Here is a 17,065-nt window from a genome sequence, read left to right on the forward strand (position 1 = left end):
ATCCAGAAGGCACTTCTTTTTTGGATCATATATTCTTATTAGAATCCTGAGACAACATAGTTTGCACCAAAAGAAATAACAAGGGCAGGTGCTAGCCCTAATAGCTGGAGAAACATCAAGAAAAGGAGAAACTTAGACTAGGCGAAAGTAATAATTCCAATGCCAAATAAAATTATGTCCATTCATATGTCTGGTTTATTATTTCTGTATTTTTATGAGGCTGACTCATGATTTAAAATATCCAGTTTTACAATAATAAGGTTCACAGTGGTCCTGAACACTCCAGGAGTCTCATACTGGCAACAGCAGGAATCTTGTTAAACTTCTTACTAAAATTTCAAATATTGTTTCATAATTAACAAAATGCCCCCTGTCACAGCTGTAGTCCAGCTATATCAGAAGGACCAAATGTTTCTCACCCCTGCTATAAAGTGTTTTTTCTTTACTGTTCTGCCAAACTGTTCTTTTGTGGTTGATCACCTTCATTTACCATAACATCCCTCTTTTAGCTCTAGAGGTCCCCAGGTTGAAGCAGAACCTGTCAAACATCTTGGTGAATGTGAGTGATTCCATAGAGATGCGCTGTAAAGTGGATGGCACACATATTCCAAACATCAGCTGGTATAAGGATGAGAAGCTGGTAGAAGAGGTCTCAGGTATGGCTGGTTGAAGATATCTGTTGGGGAGGGAATGAGTGGCATATGAATTTTCCTGCTTCCTAGTGGAGCCTTGCAAGGCTCTGGGTTGGGATATTCAAATTAAAATTCAGGCTGGGTTGTATGCCCAGGCAACGGTGTGTTGATGCATTCAGTTCAATAACATTCCAGGTGCCATACCAACACAAGTACATTGGTGTAGCCAGTGTGATGTTGTGAACAGAGTGTTAGATTTGTACAAGGAAATCCCACCCAGCCATCAAGCTCTTAGGAAGATTTTGGATCAGTTGCTTTCTCTCATCTTACCCTTCCTCACAGAGCTGTTTTGATGATAAAATGAGAGTGGAGAACAACTCATGTGTGCCAGCACAAGCCTACTAGAGCAAGGGTGTAATTAATTAATAAAGACTTTCCATACTTCCTGCTTTGTTCCTCTGTGTGCATGTATCTGCCAACCTATACCAAGAGGCATTATCAGTTATAGCTGTAATTAATGCACAGGAGCAGAGCAAATATAAAAGTTTATGCTACTGTAAGATGTTTCCGAAGAACAAGTAGGCAACACAGATGTTATTCCTGCAATTTAATTTAAGCTTCCTCTTCTCCACAAAAATAATTACTTGCATCTTCATTTTAAACTTAAATTGAATTACATTTATATGAATTACACTTATATCCTACCTTTCTTCCATTGTGGAACCCCAGGCAGCATACATGTGGAATCCTTGTGGTCACCCATCCAGGGATTGACCATACCCAGACCTGCTTAGCTTCAGCGTCATGTGGCCTCATGTACCTTCAGCCCATCCCTTGGGAAATATGGGCAGCAATCCCAGGGAACTACTTGCATGCATGTAAAGGAACCACAGGCAATGCTTGAGCAGTCACTTCTGTTTTTGCTACTGAAATTCTGATAACTATGGGTTGGATAAGATTAAACAGCTTACCTCATCAGTTGTGTGCTTAAAAGCTACAGGAAAATATTTGACTACATGGGCAGTTCCCATTCACCAAAGTAAATGGTGCATTTGGATCCCAGTTTCATTCTACTGACCTGCAGTGACAAACCAATCAATTTTAAAATCTTTCTTAGAGAAGATTTATGCCATAAAGATCATGGAGAAAACAATTTGTTCTATGGTTTGTTACTTTACCATTAATGTGTGTCATGTTATACTCTTTGACCACTGAAAACCTCCACAAGCTTTTTCTATCTGTATAGCCTTCAGGATCTATCTAACTAGTTTCTGACTTTTATCCATAATGAGGTAGGCTAAAATAAATTCCAAAAGAAAATTGGGAATTGTAAGAGCTGCAAAAATTAAAGAGTTGCAGAACTGTGAATTGTGAAGCCACAACCTGTGATTTGTTTATATCTCCGTACTGGCACACTGCATTTTGTGAAAACTACGTACTGCATCTGGGGGCTACTCTTTCACAAATATTACTTCATTGCTGGGGGATGAGGCATATGAAAGTGACCAAGTGCTGATTACAACAGCATGTGGCGAGCAGTGGTGAAAAGGACTGGTCCCAGTTTGATTTCCATACTCTAATTTTAGTCCAGGCCAAAGGCCTGAACTAGGCCAAAGGCCTGAGGATCCCAGCCCTCCCTAGACACCACTAGTTCACACCTGAAAGCCCTTCCCCTTCTGCCTGTTTCAGGAATTGACCTGGCAGATTCCAATCAGAGGCTGAGTATCCAGAGGGTGAGAGAAGAGGATGCTGGCCTTTACCTGTGCAGTGTCTGCAATGCCAAGGGTTGTGTGAATTCCTCCGCCAGTGTCTCTGTAGAAGGTACTATTACTAACTTCAACCCCCTAAGCCTGCAGAGGGAAATGTTATTTGGATAGAAAGCAAAAGAAAGAAAGAGGGATCCCATCAGAATAAAGACCATGCCGAGACAACAGTACAAGATTCATCTTCCTTAACCCAAACTATTAAAAAGAAATCCTATTCTCCTATATTTATCCCAACTGGAAGGAAATCCAGAATATTCTCAATAATGTTTCCTCTGCTGTCTCTTGAAAATGCCCTTGGTTTTGTCATGTGCCTGCTTTAAACTTTATTCTCTTGCTAATTATTATGTGGTTCTTTCTGACCTGTAGGCTCAGATGACAGGACCAATGTGGAGATTGTGATCTTAATTGGGACAGGTGTCATTGCCATCTTCTTTTGGATTCTCTTAATCCTCATCTTCTGTAACATCAAGCGAGTAAGTCTCCTGTGATCCTTCCAACAGAGCCTGATTTGGTGAACAGCAAACAGAATCACGAGCAAGAGATGATCCCATAGAACCCATAGAACCTCAGGCCTGGGGCCCAAATGTGGCCTTCAATGACTCTCTATCTTGCCCTCTCCGCAGGCCACACCTCCTCACTGGCCAGTCTTCATGCTTCAAGTGGTATTGCTTGGCTGGAAAATGTCCTTGAACTCTGATAGTGCCTTTTGCTAGCCTTGATGGGCGAGAGAGAGAGCTGTACAAGTTTATGTAGAAACAAGCCTATTACACAAAGGTCAAAATCCACCTCCACCCACTACTAGCATGTGGCCCTTGAAATGTTGCCCAGAAGGGAATGTGGCCCTCGGGATGAAAAAGGTTCCCCGTCCCTGCCACAGGATGGCTTTGTCTCCCTCCTCTACATTCCCACTGCCTTATGTTTGCAGTTCGCCCCATTCACTTAAGGCAGAAAAGTATCTGGTTTCCAGCAGAATGAGAAATCACCTTGGTAACCACCGCTGAATACAGATTGCATTGCCATGGGAGGGTAACCAAGGAAAGGCGGTATATAAATGTAAAAAATAAATTAGGGCTCTCCTTTTTTAAATAACTGCAGACCCATAGAATCATAGAATTGTAGAGTTAGTTTCCTTTATTTCAACAGTCTGGTTATTTTAGCTGAAGGATGAACCCTTGTTGTGTACAATTTCTTGTGAAGGAAATGATTTAGAGGGAAATGGATAAAATTGCAATATATCCTGAGCTAATAGTAACAGTTTTCTTTCAACTGGGATGGGGGGACTGAGACATGGATGTTGAAATGTCAGACCATCTACTTTGCCCTTTTGCTTTGTCAAGCAAAGCCCAATGTATAGGTTCAAGGCATGAGGAAAATTGCACAGTAATAGGGGCCCATTGCAAAACAACAGATTTACCAGCATCTGTCCCTCCCCGCAGCCTGCTCATGCAGATATCAAGACGGGCTACCTTTCTATTATCATGGACCCAGGTGAAGTTCCCTTGGATGAGCAATGTGAATACCTGCCCTACGATTCCAGCAAATGGGAATTCCCTCGGGAGCGACTTCGACTCAGTAAGGTTCAGCATGTTGTTTGCTGCTAAGTGAAGAATATGTTTAGTTCTTTCTTTTTTCTCTCCTTTCCAGCTTGCCATTGCAAATCCAATTGCCATTTATGAAAGTTGGTTTGCACCACAAAATAACTAAAGAAGCCATTCTTTATTCAGTCTCAGAACGCAGCACTTTCTAGAACAGCCCATGCACCCAGCCTCTGTAGGGCTGCCAGAAATGCAGGCATTGATGGAACGATTATGAAGTTCTCATACCTATGCAGTATGGCCTCACCTTTCCCATGCGCTCTGGTCAACAGCAGCAAAAACGACACCTCATTTTCAGCTATCTGTTTCCTTCCTCTGCTTTGTTGACTCTGCGCCTGTCTCACTTCCTCCCCTCTCTCTAAAAATACAGCCACCTGGAGATGGTGAAAATGCCATTCTTTCCTCTTCCTTTTTTCACACCTTTTCTTCTTTTTGTCCCAGTTTCCTGTTTTGTTTTGATCCCATTCAGTGACTGTTGCAGTCATTACATAAAATGAGTTCATCTAACTGGCCATATTTATTTTTTTTAACGCTGTCTCTCTTCTCCCCCCCAAAACTTTCTTTTTTCAGGTAAAGTCCTGGGCCATGGAGCCTTTGGGAAAGTGATGGAAGCCTCTGCATTTGGAATTAATAAGAGTAACAGCTGTGAGACAGTGGCAGTAAAAATGCTCAAAGGTAGGCATGATAAATGACATCGAAGTATTACTTGTCTGTCTAGAAACATTCACTTAGTTAATATTTTCTTTCTGAAAGTCCATTTCTCCATGATTTAAGCAAATTCCTCATCATCTCCCAACCCTAACCCCAATATGTACTTCTGCCAGCAGGATCTACTAAGCTGATCTTCCTCCGTAGAAGTAATTAGCTATAGCCTTTTCTGAATCTTCAGTTTCTTTGCCTTTGACTGTTTGTCAATCAGTAACTGCTAAACAGTGTCCCATTCCTCCCAATACAGCTGGGCAGGGAGTAAGGGGAAGGTGGCCTTCTTCAAACAGAGCTGACCTACAGAGGCTCTAAAAGTCAGATCAACATCAGATCCAATAAAGTGAGGGCAGAGAGGATTCTCCATAACCGGTTAATATAGATGACTCAAGTGATAACTTACTATAGCACGCATGGAACCAGTTGGTGAGCCAGCTGTTTATATTGGTAAAAACCATTTTGTTATTGGATTATCAGATGGGTACTCAATACTATGGTAAGTTACCACTAGGTAAACTGTCATCTCTGTTCTCCCAGTGGGCCAATGAGTCTCAGAACAAAATGTTACAGTGCCCAAAGATTGATTACAGGAGAGAAAAAGATCAGCTGAGATAATGTAGATGATAACAAGGAGGAAACAGATGTAAGTGGCATACTCTAATGGAACAACAATAGAATAGTTAGCTCAGTAGACAAGAATAGCGTTGCTCAGATTCTCCAGGTAGGAACCTTCATATAGCAGCTGTTCAGGGAAACCTCTGGGTATACCTTGCGCTGTTTGTCAGAATTAACCACGGTGCTGCAGTCAGGCATTAAGCTGTGGTTCCATCTGTTACAATCAGAACCAAAAAGAATCCAAACCCCTTGAAATTAGAGCTTGCCATTAATGTTTGTAGTCATAATTTCAAATGGTCAAGAGCAATTCAGGTAGGGATTTCTGCAAAGGCCACCCAATGTTCCTGTTTCATCTCCAGGGCTTGTGGACATCCACACTTGGCTTAGGGGACATGGGGGTGGGGGTGGGAAGTCTGGCTGCATGAGTATAACTTAGCACTACACTGAATTCCATCCCATATTTATAATTATTTTTCTTAAGCTTTCTTAAGTTTCACTTATATAATAGCAGAGCATGACACATTTTAATGTACTGGCACTGCCGTACAGGCCCAGTGAATGTATGATGGTGGCTGCATTGTATGGCATTCTTAAAGTTCAAGCCTATACATGTTTTCTTAGAAGCAAGTCCCATTGAGTTTAGTGTGAATACGTTTACTCCCAATGTACTGAGCTGAAAGAGACAGATATTTGAATAACAAAGCCTTTGCTGCACTGGTGTCAACAAACAAAAAAGAACTTACTGTCAAGAGAAGTTGTCCATGCTATGTAGTTGCAAAGACTACGCTTTCCTCTCCTCTCTCTTACAAGATGGGATGCTGAATGAAGAAGTTAATATTTTGTTTTGGATGAATCATATCAAGCTCTGCAATGTAACATTTGCAAACAATTTCTTAAAGCAAGCTATATCTATCTATCTATCTATCTATCTATCTATCTATCATCTATCATCTATCTAATTCAGGAATGGTTTGGGGTGACAAACATAGATATGAGCTATCTGGATGCTAGAAGTGGCAATTAAGGGATAATTGTAACATTGTTTTCAGAGGGAGCTACTGCAAGTGAACACAAAGCGCTTATGTCAGAGCTGAAGATCCTCATCCATATTGGAAACCATCTGAATGTGGTTAACCTGCTGGGTGCCTGCACCAAACCTAACGGTAAATATTGCAGCCAAAGCCAGGGAGGAGGGGGTTAACAGTGTGAATGCGGTTAGAAAGACATGGCACCAGCTTGGGATAGAAATAGCCACAACTCTATTGGCACAGGCATTGGGCATGGATCCTGAATCAGCTAACCCAATTGCTGACTGATGTCGCCATTAGAGTCATACAAGGTGAGAGGGTAGCCTCCACTGATGCAAATCTAACAAGGAAATCCCACCAGGATGCCATTCAGGATGTTCTGTGGTCCAGGTTTTTGGACAGAACCCTACCCCCTTTACCAGATTACCTTGAGTTTAGCCTGATATTTGGGGGGTGGAACACCTACCCAGCCCAAGCTTTTGACTAAGGAGGCAACCCAGTACCTTTTTTTACAAAAGTTGTGACAGCTGCTATGAGGAAGGCAAAAAACCCCAAACTGGCCCGATACATCTGCAGGCAAATTCCTTCCTGCTCATGAATACGATGACTGAAAAATTCAACAGCAGGGTCCTGTACATGCACTGCCCTTTTCCCATTGGGCAAAGCCACAAAATACAGAGAGGGTGAGTGGGATATCCATTCCGGACTGTGCTGCTGGATAGTAATGTGGCCGACTTTTATGCCTTGCTGACATCAGCTAGATATGTGGGGTGATGACCTCCCACCCTTGGTCTCCCTAGTTCCGCACCAGGCCGCAACTGCTGCCACTGTCTTGACCACCTTGCATGTAAAAGAAAAATGGCATGAGAGCCATCCCACATTGTCCCTGTACAACAGAATAGGGAACCTCAGGCACAGAGGTCAAATATGGCCCTCCAGGCCACTCTTTCTGTCCCTTGAGACACTCCTGAAGCCACATTGCCCCTGCTCTGCTTCCTCCTTGAATGCTTTTACCAGGCTATAATGCATATTTGAATTCTGATCATGCTTCTTGCTCACCCTGATGGGGGGGGGTGTCAATAAATTAACATTTGTTGTGCCACCCACTTTTGCTCCTGGCCCTGCCCACCACTCCCTGTGGCCTTCAGAAGCTTGTCTAGAGAGGAACGCAGCTAGAAGAATGCCTTGCACAGGGTATATACCATGTGGGTAGTATGGTGTGAAAGACAAGGCAATCCAAATTTCTTACTGTCAGGGGCTCGGGAGCAGGAGCACAGGGGAGAGAGGAAATGGAGAGCGAAGGGGAAGAATCCGAGGGCAGCGTAGGGGAGTATGACAGTGACCTGAGAGATTCCATGAGCTTCTCCAGCGAATCAGAAGATTCCCAGAAGGGGGCGCCGATGGTCAGGGCAAGGGGGGTCCCAGGGGGGACGCACCAGAAACAAGGAGCCAGCGGGGAACCCCAAAGCAGCAGCGGGGGATCAGGACCAGTTTCCCCACCAGAGCGTAGTGGGGGGGAAGAGTCACAGGTGTCAGGACCAGCGTCTCCTCCAGCGGGGAGAGAAGATGAGTCAGGGCTGACCACGCCTCCATCGGAGAGTGGGGGAACGGAGGGGAGGTCAGTTGCAGCTAGCCTCCCCGAAGGGGGAAGCAGTGACAGCAGCAGTGAAACGGTCAGGAGGAAAGTTGCTGGCTGGGCGCGCGTGCCAAGTTCAAATGTACAGGCACGAGGGACAGCAGGAGACCCGGATTGGGAACCAGCTCCCAAAGCCCGCCGGAGGGAGGGGGAAGGCTCAGGGGATTCAGCGTCAGAAGAGTCTAGAAAGGGCGAGACCCCGACGGACAGGCGGAACCAGAGGCGGAAAGAGCAGAGGAAGAGGTGGAGTAAGGCTAGAGTCTTAAACTGGTGTCTGGGGGGAGGAGACTCAGACGGAGCATCAGCGATCTAGAGTTTGAGACGTAGAGCTGCACGCTGCGGCTCTGGAAGTGAAACTGAACTTCAATAAAGACTTTCGTACTTAACAACGAAGCGGCGTTGGTCCTTTGTGAGCTGGGACCTCGGGCAGCTCTGACACTTACGCTTAAGCCTGCCTGAAAGAAACACACTTTCTTCTTGACTTCTCTACTGCAGGTCCCCTCATGGTTATTGTTGAATTCTGTAAATATGGAAACCTCTCCAATTATCTGCGGACCAAACGGGAAGGATTCAGTCCTTATAGGGTATGTGACTGACATTATCTTGGCAATAGTTCTAACTCTGTTTTCATAGGATAGGCTGAACATCATCATCATCATCATCATATCATTGAAGAAAGATCACTTGCTTAAGCATGTTTCAGTCCCTCTGAACAAACAGCTGCTGCTTCCCCTGCCCTTGCCCACAGGTTTTGCCTCCTTTACTGTGCCCCCCAATTTACTTTTTTCCTTGCTAGGCCCACATTCAGTCTAGGGGCCTGTGCTGGAGAAAGGAGATGAAGGGGTTGTGGTGTTAAGAGCGACAGGACAAACCAGGATCCAGCATCCTTCCTCACCTGCTCTGCTCTTCCTGCTTCACACTTTCCCCTGCCAGGAGGCCCATAGGCAGCATACCTCCAAACGTCAGTTGCAGGAGAACAACAGTGGTAGAGGACTGCTGCCCACATGCCCTGTTTTTGCAGCCTTCCCAGGGGCATCTGGTAGGCTGCTGGAATAGAGGGACATTTGTTCAGGGCTTTCCTGATGTTCACCATAATACTTTACAGCTCAGTAACAAATGAGCCTTCTGACAGCTGGGTCTGCTTCTCCGCTTCTAGTCAGTCGCTCCTAAGTGGAGGTTAGAGCTTCTGGGCTGCTTAACCTGAGCTGAGATTGAATCACTGCAGCACAAGCATGAAGGCTTTTCCACACTTCCACTTGTACCATGCCTAAAAAGTATGGATTAAAGCAGTTTTCCCCTGGTCCTGCCCCTTTCCAAAGGAAAACCCAGTGTTTAGCGATAGATCGGAACAAATGGCAATCTGAGGGAAACCCAAATCGCTGTTTGCTCAGATTGAGCACTAAATAGAGGGAAAGCAGTGGGACTAGGGGAGATGTGGATAAGCCCACAGTCTGCCTCATGGTAATCCTTGTGATGTGGTGTGCTTCCCAGGAAAAATCTCCCCGACTACGCGTCCAAGTTCGTTCTATCGTGGAAGCTGTCAGAGCAGACAGAAGAAGTCGGTCTGGTACCACTGACAGTGCAATTCTTAATAGACTTCTGATGAACAAGAGCCAGGCAGCACCGCCGCCACCACTCATACAAGAAGGTAAAGAACTCACTGAATCTTCATGGGCGGAGGGGAGTGAGGAATTGACATTTAGGGAACTTGAAAGGAAGTGTACAGGATTGATTTAAGCACACGTGAGGGTTGGGCCAGTGGCAGAGTGGATAATGTTCCCTTTTAGAGACCTGGAAGCAGATGGAAAGGGAGGCAGCCAGACTTTATGGGTATTCATCACAGTTCACATGCAAGGTGGGAAGAACTCGAGGAACCAAAAAGAATGCACTGAAGAGGAAGCTGGGGGCATTGGTCCTTAGCGCCCCTAGTCTGTGTAACAAGTGCAGAGGAGTACAGCCTGCAGAGCAGCCTACACTGAGTTTATTGAGAGGTGCATAGGGTAAGATTCCACTCTGTTCCTTGACCATAAAAATCTAGGTTAGAGAGTATGGAACAAAGTCATGGAGGGCCCTGGACCTTCCCTTGGAGGCCTGAAGCTCCCTTCAGCAGGCAGTCAGATGACCATGTATCATCTGCAACTTAAATGTGTCCCCTTTATAGAAATTTTGAGGGCATTAAAAAACATTGAATGCTAACAATATTTGTAAAAATTAAAGAGCTTTATACAGCTTTACAACTGCACAAACATAAAAAGTGATTGTTCTAAGCACTGCATGAGGACAGTAACAAATTCAATCACTTTCATGCAAAATGCATGTGCTTAATGTTGATTAGTAAATATAGATCCAGTTCTCAGACCTTTCCTGTTTCTCTGTTAGTCTCCCAAAGCTTTTGTAGGAGCAAAGGAATCCCTTCTAAAGAGAATGATTCCTAGGCTTTCCTAGTACAGTAAACCACTGTTCTTACCCCATGAATATATATAACTTTCCACAATAAGCTACAGGACTATCTAAAGATGATTAGCCCCTGGTCAAATGGCAAGCTTATAAATCTACAAAGGTCAGCAATCTGCAGGCAGTACCTCAGCCAAGTAAAATGATTTTCCTAGAGGCAGGCAGTTTTCCTATCTGTCTGGCACTGAAATACAGTTTTTTTGTTCGCAGAAATATTAAGCCCTGTCTTTATTCTCATCTACAGGCCTCACATCTGCTTGAAGTGTCTCTCATAATTAAATGAATATATCTGTAGGTGTCAGTACCACCTTTCCATTTATGCGGAGACAATGTCCCTAGTGCAGAGTCCTCATCAATTGTATAAAGTCAGGCTGTGCTTTCAGCAACACAAATGGTTAATGGTAATCATTTTTAATACCAGGCATACATCTGCACAGGCTTAAGTTCTGTTAAGCTTGTACTTAACCATGCATAGCTTTGTCTTTGATTGCCATCACTGATCCCAGTTATTTGTCCCTACTTAGCCAGCAAGTCTAAGATTTCTCTAGGACACTCTAAAGAAAATCACTTTAGTCTAGGCAAAAAGCTGGCTGACCTGGAGATAGTTGTCTTTTTGACTGCCACAAACCTTCAGAATGTAACTTCCTTTCTTGCACATTTGTACAGTGGATGATTTGTGGCAGAGCCCTCTGACAATGGAAGATCTGATCTGCTACAGTTTCCAGGTGGCACGTGGTATGGAGTTTTTAGCTTCCAGAAAGGTAAGCACTCCACATACTTATCCTGACTCCCCACCCCCACCCCCGTTTTGTTTTCGTTTTTTTTGTTTTTTGTTTGGTCTATTGTCTTAACAGAGGGGATATAATAAGAGATTTATAAAACAATGTGTGGTGTGAAGAAAATGGGCAGAGAGAAGCATTTCTCCTTCTCTTGTACTAGAACTTTGAGTCATCCAGTGAAGTGGACTGACAGTAGATTCAGGACAAGTAAAAGACGGTACCACTTCACAAACTGCATAATTTGTGCTGCCACAAGGTGTGCTGATGGCCATGTACACACTTTATACACATTCAAGAAGGAGCAGTCTAACCATGTTTTTTAAGCCATGGTGGATGATATTTAGTACATCCAATTTGAGAGACAGTACCCTTTATGCTAAGGGACGCGGGTGGCGCTGTGGGTTAAACCACAGAGCCTAGGACTTGCCGATCAGAAGGTCGGCGGTTCGAATCCCTGTGACGGGGTGAGCTCCCGTTGCTCGGTCCCTGGTCCTGCCAACCTAGCAGTTCGAAAGCACGTCAAAGTGCAAGTAGATAAATAGGTACTGCTCCAGCAGGAAGGTAAACGCCATTTCCATGCGCTGTTCTGGTTTGCCAGAAGCGGCTTAGTCATGCTGGCCACATAACCTGGAAGCTGTACGCCGGCTCCCTTGGCCAATAAAGCGAGATGAGCGCCGCAACCCCAGAGTCGGTCACGACTGGACCTAAAGGTCAAGGGTCCCTTTACCTTTACCTTTACACTGTATGCTAATTGTGATCTTGTTCTCCGAGTGTATAGTGAAAACTGCACCATCCACAAACAAGGGAGAGGTAGTGGCATGCTTGGACAGTCACAAAGTTTGCAGAAGTACAAAAAAATCATTTGCAAAAATCCATAAAGGGAGGGGGTGGATCCCAAAACAGTCCAATGAAGACTGAACATGGTCAGTGGAGACAACAGGATGCAGACAGACTGTTGGGGAAGAGGAACAGAAAATGAAGGAGGGGTGGAATGGAATATCCTGGATAAGGGCATGGCTGGAAAATTGATCCACGCTGCCATTGTGTGATTGTATTTCAACAGAGGGCTGTTGCTTTCAAGCCCTGCCTGCTCACATTGGGTGACTTGTGAGCAATAGATTAAAAGTCCCTCTCCCCAAAGGAGCTATTACTTGTGCTGAACATAAGGATTACTAGACTATCTTCGTAGGATCAATGATCTGCTTTTGACTTACTTTGAGAGAAAAGGCCTGAATGAGATTTCTGTACTTGTTCATAGTTTCTGATATCCCATCTGTCATTTCCACACTGGAATCTATATTCCTGATGATGTCTCTCCTTTTTTCCTTTTCCTTTAGTGCATCCATAGAGACTTGGCAGCACGCAACATCTTGCTATCAGAAAACAATGTGGTGAAGATCTGTGACTTTGGTCTGGCTCGGGACATCTATAAGGATCCCGACTATGTCAGGAAGGGCAGCGTGAGTTGTGGGTCATGGATATGGGGAACTGGAATCGGCTTTAAACGTTTATAGTCAGTCAGTGCCTTCAGTATATGTTTGCTTATGACCAATTCTTACTGAAATACAGAGAGGATGTTTATCGTCTGTTCTTATAGTTGATACGAAGAGGAATGGAGTAGAGAAATAAAATGGTTAAGAGGCTTTGTCTAATGCACTTCCTTGGCACAAAATATGCATTTTGTTCCGTGTAAGAGAAAGACAGTATAGAGGGTAGCACTTAGCCTTGCCATCTGTAGTGTAGGGCTACTTGATTTCACCTGTCATCTGCAATAAACATCATGCTTCCCTCACCTGAAAGATGTTCATATGTTTTCTGCTTAGCTGTGCATCCCCAACCGAATTAAAGCCTAGGTCCCTAGGTCCCTAGGTCCCCTGCTTTTGCTCACAATTATTTATTGCTACACTTTGTATACAGTATTTTGAAACGTGTGTGCAAAACATCAGCTTTCTATCTGTTGTGGAAGTATTCATAACCTCATTGAGTTAGTGAGTGAATGAAGCCCAAGCATCTAAGGATTGCAACTCCCATGATTCCTGACTATTGGCCTGGGGCTGATGGCCAGCAACATCTGGATGGCCACAGATTAACCACCTCTGATCTAGGTAGATAGTATCAGGCTACAGCTTCCTAATCTGCACCTAAATAGATATTCACTTGATTTTGTGCCTGTCTGCACGAGCCACTATAGGATGTTCAGAGATTTTTCTGTGGGTTTTCTTATTTAGTTGCTATTAACCTTTTTCTGAGCTGTAATAGCCATTCACATTTATTTCTCTTCCATAGGCTCGTCTCCCACTAAAGTGGATGGCTCCAGAAAGCATCTTTGACAAAGTCTACACCACCCAGAGTGATGTCTGGTCATTTGGAGTCCTCCTATGGGAGATCTTCTCACTAGGTGAGCACTGATGAATAGTTGAACTCTCCCCTGGGCCACCCATACTTTTACAAGCATGTGACTTTGAAGGTAGGTTGCTGGAAGGGCCCCCTAAATCTCCTTATTTTACTTACCTTACCACTCCAGTTGCATCTATTCTGCTAATTATTTTGGGTTGTCATGCTTGTGCAAGGACTTCCACCTAAGGAATAGGACTCTTTCTCTCCGCATGAACGCCAACCTACCCAGATCTGTTCTGGAGGGTTCCTCTAACCATCCAGAGGAAATAGGGAGGGAGCTTGGGGGGAGGTAGAGAGAGGAAAAAGAGAGGAAGTCCCATTGAGCAGGTAGATGCAACACTTTGCTACATGTGACCTGCAGCACACCTGCTTCGGGCATTACAAAGCCTACTTTTGGATCTTAACACCCCTGAATGCATATCCCAGAAACCTCCTGTCTCAAACTTATCAACTAGGTTTCAATTCTATAGAATTTCTTTACAGAAAGTTAGCCTTTCCTTTTTGTGCATAATTTCCAGTTTTATAAAGGCCTGAACCAATATTGACTAGTTCTTGAGCAACATTTTGATTCCAGTACTTGTAGCTTTGGCCCTGTCTAAGTAGGCTACTTCAGATTCCTTAAAGCGAGTGTAAAATAACAGGTGAGACAGAGGAGCACTCACACAATATAAGAAAAACAGCTTCTCTCACAGTGTAAAAGAACAGGTGGGGCATTTTTACAGATGCAAGAGTGCCTTCTTCTCTTTCATCTTTCCTTCATGCCCCTGCCTGACAATCTGTGGATTATCTTCTTCAGGTGCCTCCCCATACCCTGGAGTCCAGATCAATGAAGAATTTTGCCAGAGACTGAAAGATGGCACCAGGATGAGAGCTCCAGAATATGCCACTGCAGAAATGTGAGTGAGAGCACTTGAAAACATGGCCAGCAGCAAAAAATAAAAAATAAAAAATACTGTGGTCAACAAAATATAGTTCCATAGAGGTTCCCAAGGTCTGAAGCATATTTTCTTCCTCTGCTTTGGCTAGTGTGCTGAAGGTTCAACATGATATAGCCATTTAAACTGTTTCATTTGCTTCTGTAGTAACACTGCTGGTGCTCAAGTCCAGCATTTACCTTAAGGAGAGGCTTTCCCTTTGCAGCAGTTTCCAAATTCTAGCTTTGTATTTGATTGACAGTTATAGGATGAAGAGATTGACCAGCTTTATGCAAAGGCTTATTCTGTTTTTCTCTGCAGTTACCGTATAATGCTAAGCTGTTGGTATGGTGATCCCAAGGAAAGACCAACATTCTCAGACTTGGTGGAGATCCTGGGGAACCTTCTTCAGGAGAATGTCCAGCATGTAAGTTCTCATTTGTAATCATAGCTCAGAAACCAGCTGCAAAAGCCAGCTATGTGCAAGGAGTTATTTTTTTTGGTGAGCTGCTGAGTAAACATTTAGATACAGTGGAGATGGGGAGCCTTTTTGTCTGGCAGCCCAACTTTGACAGTTGAATGTGATTAAGTTTAGAAGACTAGTATCAAATCTCTTTCCTCCTCTCTCTCTCTTCAGAGAGGTTTTCCAACACACATGCTGCCCTCTTTTACCTTAGTGCCTTTCTAATAGTGCTTGGAGGAAAGCTTAAAACCAGATATTGTTTCAGAAATATACATCCTTACTTATCTTGTACCCCTTGCCTTTCTTGTATCCCAGGACATTTGGTACAATTGGACTGTAGAGTTGATGCCACCAGCAAATAGTTAAATGGGTTGGATGACAGAAGTGGGTGTCCTTACCTTTTATTTGCAAGTCAGGAGATGGGGAGATGAAAGCATTGTTTCACTTTCCGATATAAAACAGTTTGATCTATTTGCTTTTCTTATGAAATTCATCTACCTATTATTCCTCAGAAGTATGTGTCTGCACAGGCGTTAACGGCTATCCTCTTTTTTCCTGGAGGAGAAAATGGGAGCAGGGGGAGAACTACCGTTTATTCACTCTCATTGTTGCTGCTTCTGGCAAATTCTTCAATTTTCCTGGCACATAACTACTTATTTAAATTCCCATTAGGAAGGGAAGGATTATATCCCACTTAATGACTCTCAGAGTTCTGAAGATGATGGCTTCTCCCAGGTAGCTTCCTCCATCCAGCAGAATTCTGATGAAGAGGAATTTGACTTGAGGATGCACTGTCACAATATAGCAGCAAGGTAAGTCCCTGCTGAATCTTGGAAGAGTCAAGCTGAGAGCTGGCCAAACTAAGAACAAAGCCTTTTAGAAAGGCAGTATTATCTCACATCAAACATTTTTATATCATTAGGCTACGAACAATATTTTCAACCATAACTACTTCTCATGGATGTTATGCATTTGACTTGGACCCCTGCCCTCCCCAAAATACAGTTTATCTGTTGCTTGATAATAAAACAGCAAGATTTGCTCTATACATGTCCAGATAATATACATGTGGGACAATAAATACTTTTTGCTAGACTGGAAAAGGTGGGTACCCCAAGCACTAAAAAATGGAAGGCCATTGATGCACAATATTTGTCTTCATCTTGGAGATGCAAAGTGACAGTAGCTATGGGGGTGGCATAGGAAGAGAGACATGTCATTTCCACCCAAAGCATCAACATCCCCAGTGACAGCTGGTGAATCCTGCTTCATGTTGCTACATTTAAATCACTGCTGTACTTACCAAGGTTATTCTAAGGGCTAAACCAGGCACTCTATGCAATATATGTGTAGCAGTAGAAGAATGGCAGGGGGAGGGGGATTCTTAAAATTTCTCTGCCATCCATATTCCTGTTCTAAACCAGCCCTCAACCTGCTTTTCATCCTTGAGGACTGGGAAAAGTGGCTTCTCCCAGGCTACTTTTCCTTTCCTGAAGCTACATAAATCTGTGTGCAATGTCTACTTAGGCCTTAAACATACTTCCTGAGGAGCAAGGGGAAAGGGTAATAACACATTCAGACTGTGCTACTTTTTTTCTGCAGAATTTTATGTCTTAACTGACCCAGTATTGCTGACCAGAAGAGCACAAATGAAGATTTCCTTATTTAATGTGTATGTTCCACCAGTATTTTTTCTGATTCACCCTTTACTTTATGTCCTCTCCCAGATATTATAACTGTGTGTCTTTCCCTGGCTGTTTAACTGGTGGGAATCAGATAAGGTGTCCATCCAGAATAAAGACTTTTGAAGAATTTCCTATGACACAAACCATGTATAAAGCACATCCGGTGAGTGGAGCAAAGTGGTAGTGAGACAGAAGGAAAAAATGAAAAATAAACAGTTCAATGTATATTTGTCCATTACTGCAGTCTAAAGACAAGTTAAACTGTGTTTTCTGCCACACTTCAACATTCACACAAATTGCTAACACGATGATTTACAGTTGGCATGAAAGCTAGATGTGTATTGAGGAAACTCTTCTAAAAATAGAATATAGGGACTCCCCATCCTCATTATATTTAGG

At 43.6% G+C, this 17,065-nt stretch overlaps 1 protein-coding gene and 1 long non-coding RNA gene across 5 annotated transcripts in view; one reads left to right on the forward strand and one right to left on the reverse strand.

Moving 5' to 3' along the window:
- FLT4 (fms related receptor tyrosine kinase 4) overlaps positions 1–17,065 on the forward strand; it is an 85,571-nt gene that overhangs the window by 63,849 nt on the left and 4,657 nt on the right. For all 4 annotated transcript variants that reach the window (XM_083591889.1, XM_083591887.1, XM_083591890.1 and 1 more), the window contains exons 14-28: positions 510–656; positions 2,322–2,453; positions 2,765–2,871; positions 3,835–3,970; positions 4,564–4,668; positions 6,360–6,473; positions 8,470–8,558; positions 9,466–9,622; positions 11,095–11,189; positions 12,545–12,667; positions 13,494–13,605; positions 14,401–14,500; positions 14,840–14,945; positions 15,654–15,793; positions 16,709–16,829. In XM_083591889.1, coding sequence (XP_083448015.1) covers positions 510–656; positions 2,322–2,453; positions 2,765–2,871; positions 3,835–3,970; positions 4,564–4,668; positions 6,360–6,473; positions 8,470–8,558; positions 9,466–9,622; positions 11,095–11,189; positions 12,545–12,667; positions 13,494–13,605; positions 14,401–14,500; positions 14,840–14,945; positions 15,654–15,793; positions 16,709–16,829 — 1,784 coding nt within the window. The remainder of the gene's footprint in view (positions 1–509; positions 657–2,321; positions 2,454–2,764; positions 2,872–3,834; positions 3,971–4,563; positions 4,669–6,359; positions 6,474–8,469; positions 8,559–9,465; positions 9,623–11,094; positions 11,190–12,544; positions 12,668–13,493; positions 13,606–14,400; positions 14,501–14,839; positions 14,946–15,653; positions 15,794–16,708; positions 16,830–17,065) is intronic.
- Positions 594–15,647, reverse strand: LOC310752221. Its single transcript, XR_014542871.1, has 5 exons — positions 15,380–15,647; positions 6,054–6,128; positions 2,759–2,901; positions 2,393–2,482; positions 594–676 (listed from the first exon to the last, which is right to left on the reverse strand). It is a non-coding gene; the product is annotated as an uncharacterized lncRNA (long non-coding RNA).

This window comes from Podarcis filfolensis, assembly GCF_964270895.1.
Source record: "Podarcis filfolensis genome assembly, chromosome: 2".
Lineage (NCBI taxonomy): Eukaryota > Metazoa > Chordata > Lepidosauria > Squamata > Lacertidae > Podarcis > Podarcis filfolensis.